This window comes from Sylvia atricapilla, chromosome Z (assembly GCF_009819655.1).
Source record: "Sylvia atricapilla isolate bSylAtr1 chromosome Z, bSylAtr1.pri, whole genome shotgun sequence".
NCBI classification, from domain to species: Eukaryota; Metazoa; Chordata; class Aves; order Passeriformes; family Sylviidae; genus Sylvia; species Sylvia atricapilla.
In genome coordinates this window covers 54,412,199-54,434,768 of record NC_089174.1, presented here as the reverse complement: position 1 = coordinate 54,434,768, position 22,570 = coordinate 54,412,199, and the positions used below count along the sequence as shown (strand labels likewise).

At 37.2% G+C, this 22,570-nt stretch overlaps 1 protein-coding gene across 2 annotated transcripts in view; it reads left to right on the top strand.

The window, feature by feature from the left end:
• The window catches only part of FOCAD (focadhesin), an 89,358-nt gene that overhangs the window by 7,587 nt on the left and 59,201 nt on the right, over positions 1 to 22,570 (top strand). For both annotated transcript variants that reach the window (XM_066339139.1, XM_066339138.1), the window contains exons 4-10: positions 1,809 to 1,913; positions 7,133 to 7,234; positions 9,900 to 10,104; positions 12,325 to 12,531; positions 12,967 to 13,054; positions 13,718 to 13,920; positions 19,208 to 19,465. In XM_066339139.1, the coding sequence (XP_066195236.1) occupies positions 1,809 to 1,913; positions 7,133 to 7,234; positions 9,900 to 10,104; positions 12,325 to 12,531; positions 12,967 to 13,054; positions 13,718 to 13,920; positions 19,208 to 19,465 (1,168 nt within the window). The remainder of the gene's footprint in view (positions 1 to 1,808; positions 1,914 to 7,132; positions 7,235 to 9,899; positions 10,105 to 12,324; positions 12,532 to 12,966; positions 13,055 to 13,717; positions 13,921 to 19,207; positions 19,466 to 22,570) is intronic.

Below are 22,570 nucleotides of genomic sequence, written 5' to 3'. Positions count from 1 at the left end.
TTAAAATGTCTGTAGCCTCGGGAGCTCATTAAACTGACAATTTCAGTTTGTCTCTTTTCAGTGCTAGTGCTTTTTTTTTACCTTGCATTAAGATTGTAGTCTGCAATCCATCATTCTGTTCCCTGCCAAATTTTCATTCTGTGTGGCTTTGCAATGCTAAGTGTTGCTAAAACAAAAAGTAGCAGCCAGTGGCAGCTAGCAGAAAGGAATTTGCAACCACTGAGCACTTTCAATGCTGAGTGGAGTTAGGTGTGTGTTTTATTGGCAAAGACTACTCACGTGGTCTTCTTGCTTCTCTTTTCTTACAGTAATTTTTTCAGGGGCAAGTGCACCTGCTGGATTCTATTTTGTCAGGTCTATCAAATTATGCACAATAGAAAAGACATTTTGTTTTGGCAGAGATGAAGATCTCATGTTTATCTGAGTTAACCTGTGCAGTTCAAGTACCTTCTCATTGTATATATTATTGTACTGTAACTGGGTCTTAAGACTCAGTGTTTCCTTTGATGCCCTTAGAGTTTAAACTTCATGGAACATCATATCTATGTACATGTTTGTGTGTTTATGCATATAGAGGAAATATGTTTACATACATAGATACATACATGTGTATTTTCACGTGTTTTTAGGATTGGTTTTCAGCATTGTGTTTAGGCGATGATGGGAAAACACTGCCTGTGTTCAGTAATGAACAAGGATACTACTGAAAAACCTGTGAAACAATTAATTATTGTGATCTTAAGGAAACTGTCAGAAGGATTTCTGTGCATATACATGTTTTCAGAATGCTTTTATTACTGAGCATCCATGCCTGTAGGATATGGGAAATGGATGGAAATCATCTCTTCTCACTTCCTACTTCCTGCTTGGGAATTAGGACAGGAATACAGATGTTTCAGAACAGGAAGGATGGTTTTCTTGCTGAGTGTTTTATGGTTTATTTTGTTTCTCTTTGCTGCAGTAACCCTGTTGAAGCTGGGAAATACAATTGAAAATTCCCATTTCACTGGCTTTTTCTAGCAGTGAAGCATCTAAAAGGTTATTCTCTCTCTCCCTCCCCTACACCCATCCAAAAATATCTTTCCTTCTCTGTGTTTTAGGTTGACTATATTGAGATTTAGAAGACTGCAGTACATCTTCCTGTTAGTTGTTTTGCAGCAGAGTTCTGTTGAACCTCAATGTCTTCTTGTATTGTCAGATTTCAGTATTTTGAGAGCCAGGTGTCACAACAGCCAGTCATTTAAAGGACTACAGGCACATCTTATAAGTTGTCCATTTTTTGAAAGAGAGAGAGAAATACAAGCATATTCTCTCACTTTTGATCTGGGTCAATACTTTCCAGCACAGAAGAGAGAGCATGGTACTTTGCCTGTTTAACTATAAAAGTGAGCGTTTAATGATGAACTATAAAAGTAAGCATCTAATGAAGAGATCCACTATGGGACTCTCTAGATGTTCCCTGGTGTGCCATACCACTTTATGGAAAAGAGTCTCTCAGCAGGTGGTGACCAAGTATGATGAATGTTTGACAGTTACAAGTGATGTTTGCCTTGTATTCCCATTCTTGTAATATATGGTGGAAGCAACCTGTCAAAAGTTTTAATTGACACATTGATGTTCTCTTTGCTGTTTCACTCATTATGTGAAAAGGAAAACAAAGGCACATAAGTGCACAGCTTGCCCAGAACTATGTGCGCATATGCTAAGAGAACTCCAGGTCTCAAGTGTCAATTTTGTTCCTTCTCTTATGTACAAATCAATTAATGTAGCTGCATAATTGGCAGTAACTCATTTCTTTTTGTCAACAGGAACGTGCACGGTTTAGTAAAAACTATTTGCAAGTTAATACAAATTCAAGCTATTCAACTGGGAGAAGATGGAGATGAGTCTGTTTGGAGTCTGTATGGAATCAGGTTAGTTTTGCATTCCTTTATTTAGAAACAATAATAACTTTCTGTCTGATTTCCAGAAAAAAAGAAGGAAATTAAGTTAATACTGGATTTCAGTCTTACTCTTTTTTGTGTGTTCTGCTTTTTCATACGGTGCAGGTAATCAAGTGCTGGCACAGGTTGTCCACAGAGGTCGTGGAATCTCTGTCCTTACGGATAACAGAATCTGGCTTTCTGTCATACTGGGTAGCCTTTACTAGATGACTGTGTGAGCATGTGGGTTGGACTGGATGATATGAGTAGGTCCCTTTCAATCTAAATCATGATCTGATTCTGTGGTTTGTTGTTTTTTTGGTTTTTTTTTTTGGTTGAAAGTTTTAAGGAATTTTTTAATACAGGGATAAGATTGCCACCATAAGCTCGAGAAGGGACAGTGGCAGTGAGCCGCTGGGAGTGGGGCAATGGGAGGCAAGACAGGAAGAAAACAAGTACTAGTACTTGTTCAAATACTGGATGATTTCTGATAATTCTTTTAATAAGTATTTTATTTTAAGGCTAGGAATCACTTCCTTCTCAGTTGTTTTTCTGGCTTCATTCTTATTATAAAAGTCAAGTTCCTGAATGTCTTTGCTGTTAAGGTAATTGACAAGTAAAAATAAAATACTTGAAGGTGCATGTAGAGCTACTTACCTAAAGCTTCATGTCATGCAATAGCAGAATTTGAAGAGGACATCCTAGTGATTTCATCCATTTCTTGAGAAACCATGAGTCAGTACTGACATTAAAAGCCGCTATTGTATCTTTTCTGGAGAAAAGCTTGGTAGAATTCTTTTCAAGTTACTTTTTATGCATTTAAGAGGTGTCATTGTAGGAGGCTGTAGTTAAAATGGCGTAAGGATATAAAATGCATTATTTGAGAGAAAGGAATCATGTCTTTAATTGAGCAAAATGAAATAGTGAAGAAAAGTGAAACAGGCCTTGGAGTGCTGGGTGTGTTTGCATTCCTGAAATCCTATATGCATTTGTTTTCATGGCTATATCAGTTATCTTTACAAATTCCCCACTTTAATAGAGCAGTTTTAAATGAAAAGGCAGGTAATGAAGACGGAATTCTTTTGGAACCTTTTTTAAAAACTTCTGGTAGAAGAAGCTAAGTTAAAGGAAATTAATTCTGCTTTGTGTGAAAAAGAGGATGGTGGGATGTGGCTGGAATGAAGAAAAAGTCTCAACCTAGTAGGGCAAAGAAAAGTTACCACATTTTTTTCACACTCGCTTAAAGAGAAATTACTGGTAGCATACAGTGAACGTGAAATTTGTTAATTCAGAATAGTATAAAGTAAAGTAATAGAGAACTGAAAATAAGAAGCAGACCTTTATTTAGCCAGTAGGATTTTTGTTTTCCCTTTTGGCTACAGTTAATTTTAGTGAAGAGAAATGATTGTTTGACATAGGGCCAGAGCCCCAAGATTTTGAAACCTGACTTCCGGTTTTCAGTGTACAGAGCAACTGATCTGTTCATTGTTATGTAAAAAATTTGTAGTTGTGCTCCATAAAATGCCATTTAAACCTGATCTTTTGTAAGGAGTAGAAGAATGTATACAGTAGCTCACCAGAAGTAATCTCACATTACAGTGTTCATATATTGTGCTGTCAACTGTGCAAAAGTATTCCATATGGAAATCATCAATGAAGAATTAAAATGCAACAGTACATTCCCAAGTGGTTTGCTATTGTCACCGGTATTAGAGGGTAATAAATAAATGTGTTTTAGGCCAATGTTAATTCTGGACAATAGAATTAGTTTTATAATACAGCTTCTTGGAATGACATGATATCATGACCAGTTCCTGAAAAGAAATGGAAGAAAATTAATGTCTTGCAGATTTGTACATTTTATTATATAATGTTTTTCGGGGATGGAGTTAGCAGTTCAGAGCAGCCATCTGCAGCCAGAACAGTGTTGATAACATGTCAGTGTTTTGGACGCTGCTGTGCCATGCTAAACCTTCAGCCCATTGCCATCCCTCAAAAGGCCAGTAAGGGAGGAGGGGTGGTCAAGACTTTGGGAGGGGACATAGCCAGGATAGCTTACCCAGTCTAACAAAAGGGATATTTCATGGTTTATGACACTGTGCACAGGAATAATAGCTAAGAGGAGGGAGCTGGGAGTGGATTCATTATTAAGGTGTTTGTCTTCCAAAGCAACTGCTATGCACACTGAAGTCCTACTGCACAGAAAGTGGCTACACATTGCCTGCTAACGGAAAGTAAAGGATATGTATTTTTTTTTTCTTTGCTTTCTTTTCTGGCATTTGCTTTTCTTTAGTGAACTGCCTTTATCTTGACCCAGGAAGCGCTCCTGTTAGCATTCTCAATGCAGGTGATTTATGATACACATGTACAAAAAATTGGATATGATTTTGTTCTGAAAGCTATTAATCTTTTCTTTATGAAGTAGTATTTTATGATATTCTTAATGATTTATCATGCATGATTTTACTGTGTTAAAGTCATAGACACTGCTGCTTTTCTGAATTCAAGATTCAGAGCAGGTAGCAAAATGCTTTAAAAATGTGTATTTGTTGGAGTAAAGTGCTGTTTCTGAAAGGATCAGAGTCACATCTGCATACACAGAAAGGTATGTTGACTGCAGACATTGTTTCCTCATACAGAAAAGGAGGTCTATCACTGAATTTGTCCTTTAAATCAGTTTGGCGCTCACTTTTTTTATGGAATGGAACAAAAAAGTTCAAGTGATCTAAAAGTTGAAAATAATATGTGTTTCACTGTTACCCTTCATAAAGACTTATCTTTGTTTTCCTGGACATTTCCATATTATGAGTGGGTAACTACTATGTTTGCTTGTGTATTTTGCTTTATCCTGAACTCACTAGCAATAATTTAGGGTAGTGATGCTGTAATGTCATTTAAAGATGCATGTTTTACAGTGCTGTTCTAGCAATCCTTAAGATGGCATTGACAACAAATTGCACCTACACACCTCATTTTTCTTATTGCTAATAGCATTATCAAGTGGAATGTTTTTGGTTTGCACTTTTTGGTGTTTCATTATTAATCACTGTTCATTGTGGAGTTTAGCTGACTTCTTTCATCATCCAATTCAGTGCAGTTTTACTAGTTTCAGACCATGTAAGATCTGTAAGAAAAGATCTGTCTTTTTCTAGATAATAAGCCATTTTAATTTGAAACTTGATGTGTCAGGTGTTGACTTTAGGAAGATTCCCCTGGCTTTGTTGTCATTGCAGCATTTAAATGATAACTGGAGACATATTCTCTTGATTAGGAAAGGTAGTTAATTTTTAAAATCTGTCAAAGTTATTGAAATAAGAAGCTGGTATAACCCTCTATGTCTTTACAAGGACTGTGTACTTAAAAGGTCCTGGCATTGCATGTGGACAGTATTTCTAGCTTACTGCCTGGTAAGGATCCGGTCTATGATGTTGCTGGATTCAGGCGCTAGACAAGCAACAACTTTTTTGCCTCTTGCGTGCTGTCATCTTTAGAAAGCTGCAATGAAGCAACAACCTTAGCTTTTCTAGTCTTTGTGCACAGATTGCAAAAGACTAGTTAAAACTCTTATAGTAGAATCTAGGAAGGTGGACATATGAAGAAGGTTTATGTAAGTTCACAAATTTTTGAGAAATGAATGTGAGAAGTGACAGGCTTCTAGCCCCAAATACGAGGGCCAGACCTGTAATACACATCTTTTGTGTTCTTCATTGATAGCATCTGTTTTCTGAACATATTTCAAGTAGTCCTTAGTGTCAGCCAGCTTTCTGAAAGAACTTTGTCTTCAGATTATTTATTTGTCTGAAAAGAAACACATGTCTTCAGAAGAAAAATGATTTGATGAGCAGGGGGGAAACCAGTATAAAAAAATCCCTGTGTTTTTAGCTGTGTTGTAATCATGTGGCAAAGAAACCAGAGTCATTAGGTATGTAAATACTCTGCAACCAGCTTTCACAGTTTGGTGGGCCTTTCATTCAGCTGATGGCTATGTAATTCTTTGATTGTCTTCACAGCCAGTAAGTTGCCTAGGACTCAAAAAATGTTAACATTGAGAATGTAAAAAACTATAATAAGGAACACCTCATTTAGTTTAAGAATATGTCTGCTAGACGATGTTTTTTCATAAATTGTGTCTTGCTAGGCATAGCATAACTAAGTGATTACAGCTGATTATAGCAGGTAAGTATTACCTCTTTAGCTTAGCTAAGGGAAGCTTTAATGTACTACCATATTGTTCATTTCAAATTTGCTATGTAATAGGGAAAATTAGATTTTTATTCTTTTATAGTGCTCTTTCAGATGTCATTCACTTCACCTGGAGCTGAGTTGGTTCAGTGCTGCTTAAGATGATGCCCATGTTGTATTGCAGTGCTATTTGGATACATATGGTTGTGTCTCAGTGAACATTGTCTTCTCTGATGAAAAGAGTGTTGGAAATTCTGGGTTTTTGCTCCTCAGAAGTTTTAAAAACAATGATAATAAGTGAAATACCATTGTAAATCCTTCCTAAAAGGCATATCTGACTGTGTCACTCATGTGGTGTCTGACACTGAAGCAGTGTCTCTTGAGATATACCAGTTCAAAGGGTGGTTTTCAAATCATCTACTGCTGTGTAGGTAGAACTCCCTGAAGGTCTCTCTGGTGTGTAGCACAGATTTATTAGGCCTGCGAGCTGGAAAGATGGTTAACCAAACTGAAGGTGGTGGTTTGCAGCAGATTTATGCTTTCTCTATTTGCCTTTCTCTATTTGCCTTTCCACTTACAGCATAGAATGGTTTGGAAGGGTCCCTGAAGATCACCTAGTTGCAGTGCCCCAATCCCCAGACAGAGACACCTTCAGCTAGACCATGTTGCTCAAAGGTTAATCCAGCCTGTCCTTGACCTCTAGGGATGGGGCATACAGAACTTTGGGCAGTAAGTTACTCTAATTGAATGACTTTGGTTTTATTTCTGACAGAACAAATTACATACTTCAGACTTCCCTCTTTCCCAGGTTTTCCTTCACCCGGAGGAAATTTTAATCTTGTTTCAGAAGTTTTGAGAAAATATCCTCTTTTGACAGTGTAGCAATTTTAACAAAGCTGGTAAAAGGAGCTGGTAAGAGGAGGGAGTTTAATTAGCTATTCCTACGGCCACACTTCTTTTGAAGGTAGTTGTTTTGCATACTTCCTTTCTGTGTTATAGATAAAAATGGTAATTTTTTTGTCTTTCAGGACCACTCCTCATCCATTAATCACTGTCCTAGAAAACAGACCTGATTGCTGGCCAGTTCTGCTACAGCAGATAACAGTGTTTTTCCATCAGTGTCCAGAGAGGTAAATGAATGAAAAAATTTAAAAAGTCTAGCAAATGTAGACAGCTAAATCATATCACTGTAACTGTTTTGTTGAAGACAAGCTGTAAGAATTCTTTTGTGAATGATACCTGTGAAATTTAATTCTACTGTTTCACAATCTAAAATAATAATATAAACAGTAATTATTAATTAATTAAATACTGGTATAATCCATAAAAAATCAATTTATTACCTTTTTATTGACTGTGTTGAAAAGTTTTGTATGGGTATGGAATAACTGGTGCAAAATTGATAGCATATTTGATTTTTTTAAAAAATGAAGCAATTTGGCTTATCAGCTTTGTCAAAATTTTGACTGCTTAGTCATAAAAAGTGAATACAATACAGCTGTAACTCATCTGTACAAAATGATGGGATGATGAAGGAAAAGTGAACACAAATCTCACAGAAAGGATGAGGTCTTGAAAAATAATGTATTCTTTCTGATTAGAAAAGACAGGAAAAAATCAGCAGCACAGACTTATTAGAAAGTATCATTAAAACGACCAAATACTCAACAGGCAACAATCTCAGCCTTTTCTTCATGTTTACCACTAAGGAACTTGTCCAATAAAGCTTCAGTGTAAGATAACGTATCTGTGGCATTCTCAAGGAGAACAGTTTTCAGTGATTTTGCACCTATATGTGTACTTTTCAGATAAAAATATCCCTTTTCTCCTATTTGCTGAAGGGCTAATAAGAAAGTAATAGTGCAGAGAAATTTCTCTGTTCTGTTGCTCTTTGCAATGAAACAATCTCTTAAATTTCTGTTGGCCTTAGACTACATGATCAACAGTAAGAGTTTCAAGCAAAAGTATGTTTTGCTCAATTTAATTGATCAGAGTATTTTTCAAATGTTCATTCTTTCACTCAGCTGCTGAGACTCAGAGACCTTCACATGTGCAAATGATGGAGCGAACTGTAGATTTTTTGCTGTGGCTTCGTCTGAATTTAAACTGAAGTTTTTCTTAGTGAAAAAGAAAACATGTGATGCTTCTCTTGGTGCTCTTTGTTTAAGGTTTCTGTGGGTGTGCTAGACTGAGAATATGGAATCATAGAATAATTAAGGTTTGGAAATGCCCTTCAGAGCATGGAGTCCAGCTGTTAACCTAATGCTATCAAGTCCACCACTAAACAGTGTCCCTAAGTGATGTAATCAAGATTATGTTGATGTAGACGTATTATTGAATTCTTTCTACAGTTTTGCATCAAGACTATCCTGTTTAAAACTGAATTTTGATTTCCTATTGATATGCTGGATGGTAGGCAGGTTGTGCAGAGGGGTTTGGACAAGCTGGATCTATAGGCTGAGGCCAGTTTTATGAGGTTCAACAAGGTTCAGCACCAAATGCTGGGTTCTGCACTGTGGTCACAACAATTCCTTGGAGCACTACAGGCTGAAGGAAGAGTAGCTGGAAAACTGCACAAAGGAGAAGGACCTGAGGGTGCCGGTTGACAGCAGCTGAACATGAGCCAGCTTGTGCCCATGTGGCCAAAAAACCCAGTGGCATCCCAGCTTGGATCAGAAGTAGTGTGCCCAGCAAGTACGGGACTGGGGAAGTGCTCATGTACTTGGCACTGGTGAGGCTGTGCCTCAAACTCTTTGTCCAGTTCTGGGCCCTTCATACAAGAAGGAAGTGGCAGTGCTGGAGCAAGTCCAGAGTAGTGCAATGAAGCTGGTGAAGGGTCTGGAGCACAAGTCTGATGAGGGGCAGCAGAGGGAGCTGGAAGTGTTTAGCCCAGAGGAAGGGAGACTGTGGGGCAGGTGACTTTGTCGCTCTCTGCCTGAAAGGAGGTTGTAGCTAGATGGAGGTCATCCTGTTCTCCCAAGTAACAAGTGACAGGATGAGAGTAAATAGCTTCAAGGGAGGTTTAGATTGGCTGTTAAGAAAAAATTTATCATGGGCTTGTCAAGCATTCCCTCTGCTCGGGGAAGTGGTGGAGTTGCCATCCTTGGAAGTATTCAAAAAGACCTGTAGATGTGGCAGTTGAGGACATGGTTTAGCAGTGCTGGTTGGACTTGAGCCTAAACAATTTTATGATTCTACATTCGTTGCTGTATTGACCATCAGCTTTATTTGAATGTTCTAATAATGTCGAGGACAGCTTGTATTCCTAACATGGTCAAGCCAAAAGATTTGTTCTATGATAATATTTTACTAGGAAGCCATTTTGGTTAAAACCGTTCCTGTGTCATGTAATTGTATTAAGACCATTCTGTAAAAACTGATAAGTAAAGAATGGCTCCTTTTCATTGAAATTTTGTTTTATGTGTTTTAGAAAGATATTTTTCAGTAGTCTTGTCCAAATACTTCTTCAGAATGGCACATTATCTATCATAACATTCAGCAAGGAAAGTCACTTTCTTGAATTGATGAGGAAAAAAGGAATAAAATTAGGAGTGTTATAATCTGCAGGTCCATATTGAGTCTTCTAAAAATTGCATTTTGAAGTATGATTACTGTATTGGGTCTCAAGAAAGTACTTAGTTGTGGTAAGTCCAAGTTCTTTTGTGAGATTTAGTAATGTCCTTCTCAACATTTTTCTGTTAATTTGGTCTTGTGAATTTTTGCAGGGAATGTTACATGGGTTTCCTTGTTGTTACAGTAGAAAGCATTCATGCAAACTTATTTCTTGAACTGCAGGGCAGAGGGTTCATGTGTTGGCATAATGGCTTCATTCATAAGATATCTGTATTGTGAACCGTCCCAGTTACGAGAATATGCTGAACTGCGAATGGGTTTACTTAAGATATTACTGCAGCCTCATGGGCCAAAGCACAGAGAAACACCCTCCACACTGGAATGTGAGATTCTTCAACTTTTGTGTGATTTGATTCCACGCTTGCAGGTACAGTTGTTGCCTGGTCCTAGCTTTTACAAACAGTTATTATTAAAACAGCATTGTTATTATTACTACTATTACTATTAATATTGTCTTGCAAGTGTGCAAATATGGCATTCTTTTCTATTTTTTGTAGAACTCATTTGTTGGTAATATATAAATCTAACAAACTGTCTCTTTCTGGTCAAAGATAAAACTTTATTTGTTCAAATCTGGTACGCGTGTTAGGATGGAAATTGAAACAATTCTACCATAATTACTTCCATCTAGTTGCCTCAGTAAACATACAGTAAGCTTAGACAGTCATGAGAAAATTTTGTTAAATGACAAGATATTTTTCATAACTATACAATTTTAACTTAAAATGGATAATATTAAACTATATGAGAAGCATGATCTAAGATATTCCTTTCTCAGTCTTTGTAACAGAGTGATTAGAGTGTCTGAACACAAAATTTAGTGCTTCTGGAATACACTGAAGGTTTTGAATTTTTTTTAAGTTGCACGGTGATACATGATAGGAGCTAGGGATTTAATCTGACGGTCTGTGTTGGTTACAGGCCTACAATGCTGATTTAACTGAAATACTTTACCTGCTTTACCTCGTGCTCATTACTGTGATATCAGTTAAGATTTTTTTGTACCTATCTTTTCCTCCTTCTTTTGATATTAGGACAGCAGCTTCAGATGTATTCAGCCAAACATGAGGTGCTTTGTTCTTATTGCTGTGGAGAGAGGGTTCATTAATATGAATGATGTAAAGCTAAGCAGGCTTCTTATAAGGATATTCAGTATAATCTTTGTATCTTTAGTATAATCTATGGCATTTTACTAGAAAAGTCTTCTTTGTACTCACAGCTACTTTTCACAATGTTCTGGAAAACATACATCTTGTGTTATACATATTTATCTTGGTTCAAGTCTATGCCTTATGATGATGGGCACATGCTGACCTTTTCTAGTCACATAGAGATTGCTGATTTTGTCTCAGTTTTAGCCGAGCTTCAGTGTAACACTGTGGCTTAAATATATATCCAAGCTTCAGACTGATAACATTTAGCCATAAAAATGGCACTGAATAAAACTTAAAAAATTAGTTATGAACCTTTCATTCCTTCATACATGTTGGCACTTCTTTTTTTTAAACAAGAAATCAGTTGCGTATTTTCAAACTTTTATTAATACTTGAACATTTTTGTATTGCCTGAGATACAACTTTCACAACGGAAGGTACTTCCTTCAAAAAGCCTGTTTGATGGTCTATTTTAGAACCTGTCAAATCCTTCCTCTTCTTTCTCTGAGCCTCATGCTGTTCTTATCCTTTCATTTTAGCATAGCTTAATTTAATCCTCTGTGTAATATAAATGCTGGAATGTTTCCCTGTCATTTTGTCTGACAGTGTCAGCCAAACTGTCAGAAGTACAGCTCTTCATCTCTAGACTTTCCTGCTGATCAATTCAGTGACATGAGATTTCTAATTAGAGCAGATTGTTTATAGAACAAAAAGGGAATAAAAATCAAGGTGCTATGCTTAATGCTGGCTCCAGAGTTTGGATTGGAACAGTGCATTTGTCTGGAAGTAGAATTTTCAAGAACAGGAGCACTGTCATCCAACATGTGGGGACTTCAAGACAACCTGCTTCTTGAAATCTCTTTATCTGACTTTCAAATGTGGAGATGTTGCTACTGGGTATCAAACTTCAGCTTTATTTTTTGTAGGAGTTAGATTGCATGGCATTCTAGAATCCAGTAACACCACTGCCTTTCTCTTTTGAAACAAGTGTTAAGATCTTGCTTATGTTACAAAGGAAATATTCTAGAGCCAGATGTTTCTGTTGTAAGAATATTTACCTGCTTGAGGAAATCTCCACACACTTTTCTGTGTTGTTACGGGAACCCCAAGAGATGAATTAATTGCTGTTGCTTTTGAGTCGAAAGGAATTTTTCTCATCAGCTACCAAGAAATGTTTTAATGTTTCTTCTTCTTTCACATGTTTCTCGTTTTACTTCAAAATATCAAATAGCAGCTCGTAAGTTGTTTTTGTCAGGGAAGTTGAATAAGGGATTCCTGGCATTAGTCTGTGAAGATGTTTCTTGGAAGATTTAGTACTATATAAATAGAAACATAGCAGAACTAATAGAACTAATTCTAAGTTACGCATAGATAGACAAGGGCAACTAAATAATTGTGTATTTTGGCTTTGTTTTGTTTTAACTACTCTGCAGCTTAAAGACTTACTGCAAGTTACAGAAGCCTTGTTTTTCCTGCAAGAGCTGTTCCTCAGCCTATTACACTATCCTTTGTTTTGGAAAGATCAGTTATACCAGCTTAGTCTGCAACTGTTATGCTTCTGTGAATTGTGTTTAAATGTAACTGGAGAATGCTCATCTTTGATCTCCCTAATAGCGGACAACTTTGAGCTCTTAAAAGAGGTAAGAGTATGTGGTAAAAAACGTAAAATAGTTTTATTAAATTTAAAGTTTGTCATGTTTAAGACAGTAGAGACACTTAGACATGACATTCGCCTGCAGATGACCAGTCTTGATATCAAAAGTTTCTAATTTTTTTCCCTGGTTGAATACCTTCAGAAGGTAAAAGCTTAACTGGTTCTGTATATATCAATTAATGTCTTAGTTTGGAAATTCATTTAACGTGAATTATAACAATTTGGACAAAGTAACAAAATGTTGTAATTACTTAGTTAAAATACTATTTCCACACAGTTATATTCTTCATTGCTCTGTCACTGCATATACGCTCACTATGGTTCATGAAGATAATATTGCAAAGTTTTGGTAGTTTCCTATTCTGTTTAGTGTCACTGAGAAACAAAGGAGACTTGGAACTCTTTTCTTTTTTCCTCATAGATATTTCCAGTGGACCAGTATATAATTGGGCTAGCACTTCTACTGCTGCAAACTCCAGAAAGTCAGCAAAAGTCTATCTTGAGTCTAGGTAAAGCTCTTCTTGTGAAAGAGGACTCCACATTGTTAAAACTACGTCTTTGTTTCTTTGTATTTATGAAACAAGCACAAGCATTGCCCTGGAGTTGGATTGGGTGGTGAAATGGGGTTTCTTTAGAAGCAGAATTTTTCCTGGATTTTGAAAGTAATGTAAAAATAAATTTTCCTGCTACTCTGACTTTTTCCATTGATGTTACTGTATTTTAAGCTCCCTGCTGTCTTGGAGCTTATTAGTTTCATTTTTGAGCCAACAGGATATTCTTAGCTGATGTTTATGCATCCTGAATGGTTTCTTGTTACAGGTATTGAGAGCAGGTGTGACAATTATGGCAATGTTTAGTTGTGCTTTTGACTTAGTAGTTTTGATTAGTGTAGTTATTCTGGTAAAAAACAAATGTTTGTCCTACATTCTTTCTGTATTTTCTGCTGCCATCAGGTACTTTGCTATAAGCCACAGAAATGTGTGTGTCTCTAAATGAAAAATGACAAAAAAATCTTTTACCCTTTGTATACACATACGGTAAATATGGGGACCTTTACTTTGTTCAGTTGAAGTGTTTCTTAGAAATGTCTGTGTCATGCCTGAAGGTACCAATGTTCATTCTTTTTTTTTTTCCTCCTTGACCTTTGTTTTTCCTCAACTTGTCCTAAATAGCCTACAAGCTCCTTTCATGTTCGGAAACCCAGGACATCTCAACCACAGCCCTTATTTTGGTGATGCCTGTGCTACAGATCTTATCTTCTACAACAGTTGGAGACTGCCTTTCAGGGGATGTTTCTGGAACTACCAGGCAGCAGCTCGCTGTAAATCTTTTGGGAATATTGAAGGAGAAAAGTGTGAAGGATAAACAGGAATTGGTAAAGTGATAACGTTTCTTTCCTTTTTGGGGGCAGGTAGGGGAGGCATTTAAAAATTTTTCTGCATGATGACTATCTGTCTGAGAAAGAATCTGTGTGTGTGAACATTGTGTGACACATTCTATTGGAAGACTTGAAACTATGTATAGTCCATAAAACTAGAGCAGTGGTGAAGTGAAAGTTTGTTTGCTGGATATTGATTTTATTTTGCAAATGAGATTTTTTTTCTATAAGAGACCTTATAGATTGAAGAATTCACTTGTATTATTAAGTAAATAACAGAACTTAGCAGAAATCAAGGTTACATATATTTACTCTGTTTCTTATGAACTTATTTATTCTCTGCGTCTCTTTTTCCTTACTGCTATATATGACTGTTATGTACCATTCTTTCTACCTTGGTTGAGGACAGTTACTGAGCACCTAGGTGTCAGTTAGCAAATTGGCAATTGGCTCATTAACCTCAATCTTTTTATATGTTCTGTTGGTGTTTTTTGGGTTTTAATTATTTACTTATGTCCAACTTCTCTGCCATCTACTCATTTATCCCCGCTATTCCAAGAACAGGTGACAGCAAATCTCTTTGATCAAAATGTGTCTAGCACAGAGGTACCTGAACTCCCTTACTGGTTTACAACCTGTTTTGTGAGTAGAGGGTGTGATATGACAAGTTGGAGCCAGATAGAGTGCCAGTTCTGAGTCCTGCCATGTCTCCTTGGCCTGGAATCCCACATCTATTCATCTTCTATTTCTCCAAATCTGAAAAGGCAAGCCCATTTGTGCTCCTAATAAAAAATAACTTTTTTTTAAGTTCACAAAACCTTACAGTTCATAGTCTGCTCTGAAAGAATAGACAGTGGGATGACAGTGGTTACAGCTCACTTCCTTCTAATGGGACTTTTTGGGTGCCAGCCTGTACAGATGCCAGTGGAGGTTTTTTTCAGTGAAACGTCAACAAAGCCTGTCAGTCTTCTATGCTCTGTGTCACTCACTCACATGTTTTGTTTTCTGTTGTGTTTTAGAAGCTATTTTAATGTCTTGTCATAAGACTACTGTGTTATCATACAAGAAGATTACAGTGCATTGTGTTACACTGGCTTCCTTATGTCTTGGTTGTACTAATTCCGGTATTATCTTTGCTTCAGAAAAGCATGTGAAAGTTTTTATGTTAAGGTCTTAAAAAATTTTTGATGACTAACTTCTTCCATTAGCCATGTGTACAACTGAAAACAGCTGTCTTTGCTGCAAATTCTTTAACAGTCTCATCACTTCTGTCTCACTGATCCTTGCAGAGTTCTTGGCAAGTAGCTTGGCAAATCTTTGGTAATTCATGGTTCTCAATGCAGGTGGAGAGACAATCTTTTTGCCTGATCATTCTTTGTAATAATTATGCCGATAACCTTTGGCTCTCAACTAAAAGATTTAAAGATGTAGACTCTCTTTAATGGTCCCATGATTACAGTCAATTTGTGTTGTAGGATCAGATCAATGCTAAGAAAATAAAATCTTGATTGAATTATCCCTATACTTCCTTCATAATGGAAATAGACAAGAAAAGAGGTCATGTAAAGAAAGCAAATAATATGTCCACAGTGAAGAAGTTTTGAGCAAGCATATATAAGAGCAAACATGATTAAGTTATGGTATATTTTCATAGAATCACAGAACAGCCCAGGCTGCAAGGTTGTCTGGTCTAGCCTTTCATAGGAAAGGGTGCCTAGGTGAGATTATCTAGTATCCTATTCAATCACATGTTGAAAACATCCAGTGATGGGAACTATACCATGTCCTTGAAGAGGTTGTTCCAGTGAATGATTGTTTTCACTATCAAAAATGTTTTTCTTTCAGTGTTATCCCTGACCTTCTCCCAGGCACCTTGTATCCATTGTCCTTTGTATTCTCCATGTGGCTCTCTGTGAAGGGAGAGCTCCTGTCTTTAGTTACTGCCCTTCAAGTACTGAAAAATAATGACATCCCTCTTCAGCCTTCACTTTACGCAAGGTGAAAAGACGTGAGTCATGACATTCCTTTGACCCCTCTTTAGTCTGTCCACATCTGCTTTGGAGCTGTGGGGGGCAGAGCTGGACACACCACTCCATGTGCAGTCTGACAAGTGCTGGTGAGGTGAGATGATCACATCTCTTTCAGTTAGCAGTATCCCCATGGATGCAGCTCAAGATCCACTTTGCCTCACTAGCTGCAGCAGTGCACTGCTGGCCTGGTGTCTGCGTGTTGGCTGCTGGGAGCCCCAGGCTCCTCTGGGCAAGGCTGTTCCACAGCTTATGGGTCCTAGCCTGGCTGGGCTCTTTGGTTTTTTGTTCCCAGATGGAGGACTCTGCACTTCTCTTGCTTGAACTTTACACAGTTCTGGTGGCCGAGTCTTCGAGCCTGTGTCTATCTCTGAAAGGTGGCTCTCCTGCTAATGTGTGCCCCTCAACACCCAGTTTAGTGATGCAACAAACGTGGTGAGAGTGCTTTTTGTCCCATCCTCCAGATCATGGAGATGTTACAATCTCCTTAAAGCTACTGATCCCTGGGGGACCCCACTTATGGCAGGCTGCCAGCCTCTGTAAAATACATTGATCAGGAGGAAAGGATGTATTGAGAACCTCTGTCTTGCCAGCATTATCTGTAACTTTTTCCCTGTCCTGTCTAGTAATGGGCCTGTGTCTTGCCTGAGCTTCTGATTAACTGCTTATGTGTCTGAGCAACCATTTCTTATTTTTTTGTATGTCTGGCCAGTTCCATTTCTTGACCTTCATGTGTGCAACCATGCAAACCCATGTGGTCCCCAGTGGGTATTTGGCCACCTTTTCATTGGGAGTGTGCTTCTTTTTTTTTTTTTCTTTTAACAGCACTCAAAAGTTAAATGTTCTTAAATGGCTCTTTTTTTTTTTTTTTTTTTTTTTTTTGCATTGATGGTAGTGGGGAATACCTCCACTTTCCATGCCATGATTTTGAAAGTTAGCATGGGGCTAGGCCTTCATGTAAACTTGCCATTGAGGGATTTTATATTTGTGTATATGTGTGTGTGTGTGTGTATGTGTGTGTATGGACACACACTTCTTTATATATATATTTCTGTTGATAGATTGTAATTTTGTACTTAACTTGCTTGATTAGAGTGCAGCAATAAAATAAAATTGTGATATAGCCTCTCTGAAGGGGGAAGAGAGTGAGTACAATTACATAGCAAAACCTTTTGTGGTTGTAATGTGGAATGGAAAATAGCAATATAATATTTCAGGCTCTTCCAATTTTAGCAGTTTTTCTCAGGCACTCGGAAAAAAAACCAAACCGGAAACAAAATGAGAACAACACCACCACAAACACAGAAAAATCCCACAAACAATACCCTCCCAAAGAAAACCCCAAACAACAAAAAGCCTTTTGTAGTCTGATCTTGATTTTAAGACCTGTTACCTTCTACACACAGGCAACTAAACAGTACATCTTGTCAATCCTGAAACTCTTATTCACCCCCTGTATGTACTTGAATAAAGTTTAAATACCTTTTTCAATGAATGGAAGTATCACAGCTGTATCCAGAAGATGTTTTTGGCTCCAAGTGATCTTGCCAGCCAGAGAAGATAGCACTTTAGATTGCTGATTTTTCACATACAGTAGTTGTAATGTGTAAGTAATGGAATAAGCTAACATTTATGTCATTTTTAGAAAGTAATCTAAAATAACAAGGGCATTCTGCTTTCCATTAGCCAAAATAAATTTACATTGAATCAAATAGTGTGATCAAAATTAAATTCTGCAGTTTTAATTACAACAGCTTTTGCCACTCAGGGACTTTTTTCCCCTGGTTATTTAAAGCTGAATGGGCTGTAGCCTTTTCGATATTGCACTCCACTCTTAATGTTCATTTGGAGATCTCTTCTCAAATACTTCACCTTATCTTTATATGAACGTTCTTAAACTGATTACTGCCTGCTAACTGCTGTCTTGTTAATGTAAAGGTATTTTCTAAGGAAGCAAATAATTAGTGGGAAAGAGATGTCATGTCTTGCATTAAACTTTCTTGTCATGTTGAAAAACTTTATTTTACAGCAGCTTTAAAATATATATACTCATATAAAAATTTGATTTCAAAGGATTCCTCATTTGTGTTTTACAACTTTTGTGCTGCTAAAATGGTATCTTCCAAGACTGCAACTGTTACCAAGAAGGTTATATTTCTGTAAGAAGCAGCCTATGAAGAAGTGGGAGAAGATGTTGGAAAATTCTTTTAACTTAAGCAGAATAGTATATGATCCCTGTGTTCCTGGCTAATGCCTAGTTTTGTACCCTACAGTGCTTAGTACAAAGCCAGAAGTCAGCGTGGCCTTGTCTTAACTCCCTATGAGTGACTAATAACTCATGTTCCAGCTAATACTTCCTTATTTATTTGTGTTAGTGATTAAAATGTACCAGCTGATATCTTAATTTTGAGAATGAGGGTTGTATGTCAGACCAAAAAATGATAAGAGAATTAGGTAATGATGACATATTTGAGGTACTTTCAAGGAGAACAGATTTGTCTGAAGATCTGTAGCCATATCCAATCAAGTTCATGGAAATAATTAGCATATATAGATGTATTAAAAAATGGAATGAATATGTATTAGTTTCAGAAATATGTATTAGTTTCAGAAACCCTGTATGTATTAGTTTCAGTATGTTAGATGACTGTGCATGAATGTTTTGAGGAGAATTCCCCATGGGCTCAGGAATGCTATTAAAGTAATATCAGCTTTCTAACCTAACAAATTGGATAGAGGTTACTTCCCTGTTTTTGGTAACACAATTGTAGAACATTTTGTTCTGAGAAGCAAAGCATTTCCTAAACAAAAAATATAAAGTCAGTTCTTAAACAAAAAAAAATGTAAATTAACTTAAACTGCGGTATTAAGTACTACTAAGAGTATTACATCTACAAAATTATGTAGATGACAGTTAAAATTCTGGAATTATCCTGTCATTGCCAGAAACATAGGTTTTTTAAGTACTCCAGAATTACAATGTCCATTTTTGTGAGCAAGTAGCACAGCAGTTACCATCAAGAACAGGAGTGACAGATGTCAGATAAAATGGGAACTCCTGAGCAGGGAGTTATTAATCCATTGAAACATCTGTAGTGCAAGAATTCATATAAAATATTTTGAAAAAGTGTGTTGCAGTATATTATTTATATCTAATTGTATTGGGACCAAAAAAATATTTTGGTTGTTATGATTGTTCTTTTATAATAAATCTTATTTATTTGATTGAGACTTTAATTTGTTTCACTTGTTCTCAGGTATCCTGCAAACTCCTTTGCCCCATAACAAGCTCATACAGTTCATTGTATACAACCTGGAAGATGATGGAGCTCATGAAAGAGAAGTCTGCCGTTTCTAAGTGGTTATCTTCAGTGAAGTCACTGCTACCTTTTACCACTCAAGTACCTGTCCATGTTTTTCTTTTGTTGGCTTATCTACTGATCGAAGAAAATGGAGACAATCTTCGTGACGTACTCCAGGCTACAACAGAAATAGCTAAGGCTGATTGTTCACAGGTAATGATTTACTTTAGTTGTTTGGGGTGTTTTTCAGGAGCTGGGTTGGATTTTGCAGCCTGAAAGGGGCAAGTCTGCCACAGCTTCATGATCCTAGGTCCAACAAAGTGGCAAGGCTGCATTCCTAGTACGTACAGTATGGATCCCTCCAACAACAGTGCATAGATGGTCAGTGTGTTGAGAATGTGCCTTCTGGATCCCAGTCTCACCAACTGTTGGCATCTGGACACTGCAGTTGCTGATACAGACTGCCCCTCGTCCTGCAGACATGTGCACAAATATACTCTCAGCTTGCTCTCTTTAGTGTGTCACTTAGAGCAAAATTTTTATTATGTCTCTGTTTTGGAGTATTTTGTAGTTGTTTAGACTTAAGAAGGAGACTGGCTTATTTGTTGATATTATCCAGGAAGCATAAAAATACAATATGAGGAACCTGAAAAGGGGCTTTCAAATAATTTCTAACTTCTGGTAGCCTTATGAATTATTCTCTATGTTCTTATGTGGTTACTGGAAGACTGCCAAGTTCCTTGTGACATCCTTATTCTTGCTTCTTAGAAATATGTGTAGGGTCTTTGTCTGCTTCAGTACTGAATTCAAGCTAGAATTATACAGGATGCTTAAAGTTACTTACATAATCTAAAAGGATAATGTAGGTTATCTGGAAACAGCTACATAATGCAGAAGGCATTGTACAGAAACAACCATCACTTATTTGTAAAATATGCAGAAGAGAACTGTTGATTCAGCTTTAATTTATGCCATAAAGAGACAGGCTTTATTTTCTCTGGCTTTTTTAAAAATTGCTTTCTTCTCAAATAGTTTGCATGTTCTACAGCACAAGAGTTTTAAAAAGTTACAATTTTGACTGTATTATTTAAGTACATGTTGGAAAGCTGGGAGCATACAAATCTTCTCTCCAGGAAAAACAAAATCCTGTAAGGAGCAGACAGGTTAGAAGTAGAATGATTTTACTGGAAAATAACACTTTTTACATCCTACAAGCCAGTTAGACCTCTTGTTGAGAGGAAGGATGTGGAACTAATCAGTGAAAAGGCAAAAATTGAAAAATTTAGAGGTATTGAAAAAGCGATCTGACTATAACAATGTGATCCTAAGGCAGGAGTCAGAAATGAGTCTTCCAGCTATATTTTCTCATGTAACTGAGACAGATTTTTGAGGGAAAACACAAAGCTTAAGGAAACTTATAGATCCTTTGTTGACCTACTTTTTTTTTTCAAAGTAGTTGTTAAAACTCACTTATTATCTCACTTTAGAGAAAGCACTTAACTGTGTTCAAAGGTCGGGAGTAAACAAAATGAATTGTGTAAATGCAAAGCTGAGCTGATGTAGAGCCACCTAGCTATCTTGTCTTTAACTTTGTTTTTTCTTGAAAATGTTTCTGTAAGTCAGCTTTCAAAACTGTTATGAGTGGTATACCTCAACTATGAGTAGTTTGACATGTCCACGTTATAGTTTGTAACCAGGGATCCAGGTTCCAGTCTTTGTAAAGAAATTATTCTCTAGGAAAAGGGTAGATAAGGCATGTGTGTGCCTAGCTAGCTGTGTAAAAATGATCAAGATCGCTCCAGGTGCTCTGAGAGTGGGTTTCTGTTTCTGTGGACTTTCTCTAACCTGTTTTGTTACATTGGGTCTTTGAGTTGGATGATGAATCAGTGGCATATTACAGGAAAGAGAAAGGAGTAATGCTTTGTTTATTAACTATTTGGTATAGTTGTTCAAAATGCAGTGTAATAGTCATGCAAGAAAAGGAGTAACTTGCTGAAAAAATACCCCTGAAGTAATATGGGTACCTGAGCAGAATGCCCTGAAGCATGACTGTAGGGAATGACTGTTGTGAATTTCATTAGATTGATGCTGTCCTGGTTTAGGGCAAATTTTGGGAGGAAACCTCTGAATGAGGTCACTCTAGAAAGCAAATTCAAGCAGCCCCTCCCTCAACTGGTTTGGGAAAAAAATTTCTTAGAGAAAAGGGGAAAAAACTGTTTACTCAGCAAGCAAAGTGTTCACAAGCATAAAAAATTAATAATATTAAACAATAAAACCTCTCACCATCCTGAAGAGAGACAGCAAATTTGAGAAAGTCCTTGCCGTGGGCTGTAGCTCAGCTCACCCAATCTCTTCTCAGTCCCTCCCACACTGGAAAATGCGGCATCCCAGGCCCCAGTGAGACACAGGTGTGAGGTCCGGGTGTTTTCTGCGTTTTTCCGTCCAGAGTAGGTTTAAACAGTTACAAGAAAAAGAAAACAGTGCAGGAAACTTCTCCTCCTCAGCTAACTAAAAACTAACTAAAAGGAAAGGAGAGCTCTCTCCCCCCTGCCGTCTGTAGACAACATCCAGGAGCAGAATGCAGAGGAGAGAGTACAGTTTCTGAAAACAAACTGCGAGCTTCGTCTTTCCCCCTCCTTGCTGTAAGAACCCGTCTTAAAGGTGTAGAACTTAATATCCAGTATAAACAGAACAGACAGCTGGGGATATAAGCATCATAAAGTCACCCCAGGACAGCTCCACTGATTTTAAATGACCAGGTTTCAAGGAGCAAGTCAGCAGAATTACAGAAGCTTTAGACAGATACAGGGAGAGTGGCTTAAACTGAAGCTGCTTTTTGTGTTCAGCATTATGTGAGTGGGTTTTTCTGCTTTGTTCATTCTTATTTTAAGACAAAGGTTTTGTTCACCAGTACAGTAAGTACATGCCCTGTTGAGCTAACCATGGTGGTCAGAATACCTCAGAATTAATAAATGTTCCAGGCTTATGAAAAAATCCTCCCTGGTGCTGGGAAGCATGGATTGTGTCCAAAGGCAATGAGAAGATGAAGTTCAGATTTCATGCTCTTGTTTGTTTCCCTTGCAATCAGCAGAAGTCTATGTGAATTAGAAACCATTGCAGAAATGCAGAACTCAACCTGATTTGTTGATACTTCCTTACTGGATCACATTTTGTTGGCTGATAAGGCATGTAGATGGAGAGCTTTTAGTTTTTAAAATTATTGTGGGCTTTAAAACACTTTTCTGCAAAATATGTAATGCAATCAGATATCTTTGTAGTAGTATCACATAAAGCAATCAGTATAATTGGTAATATAGC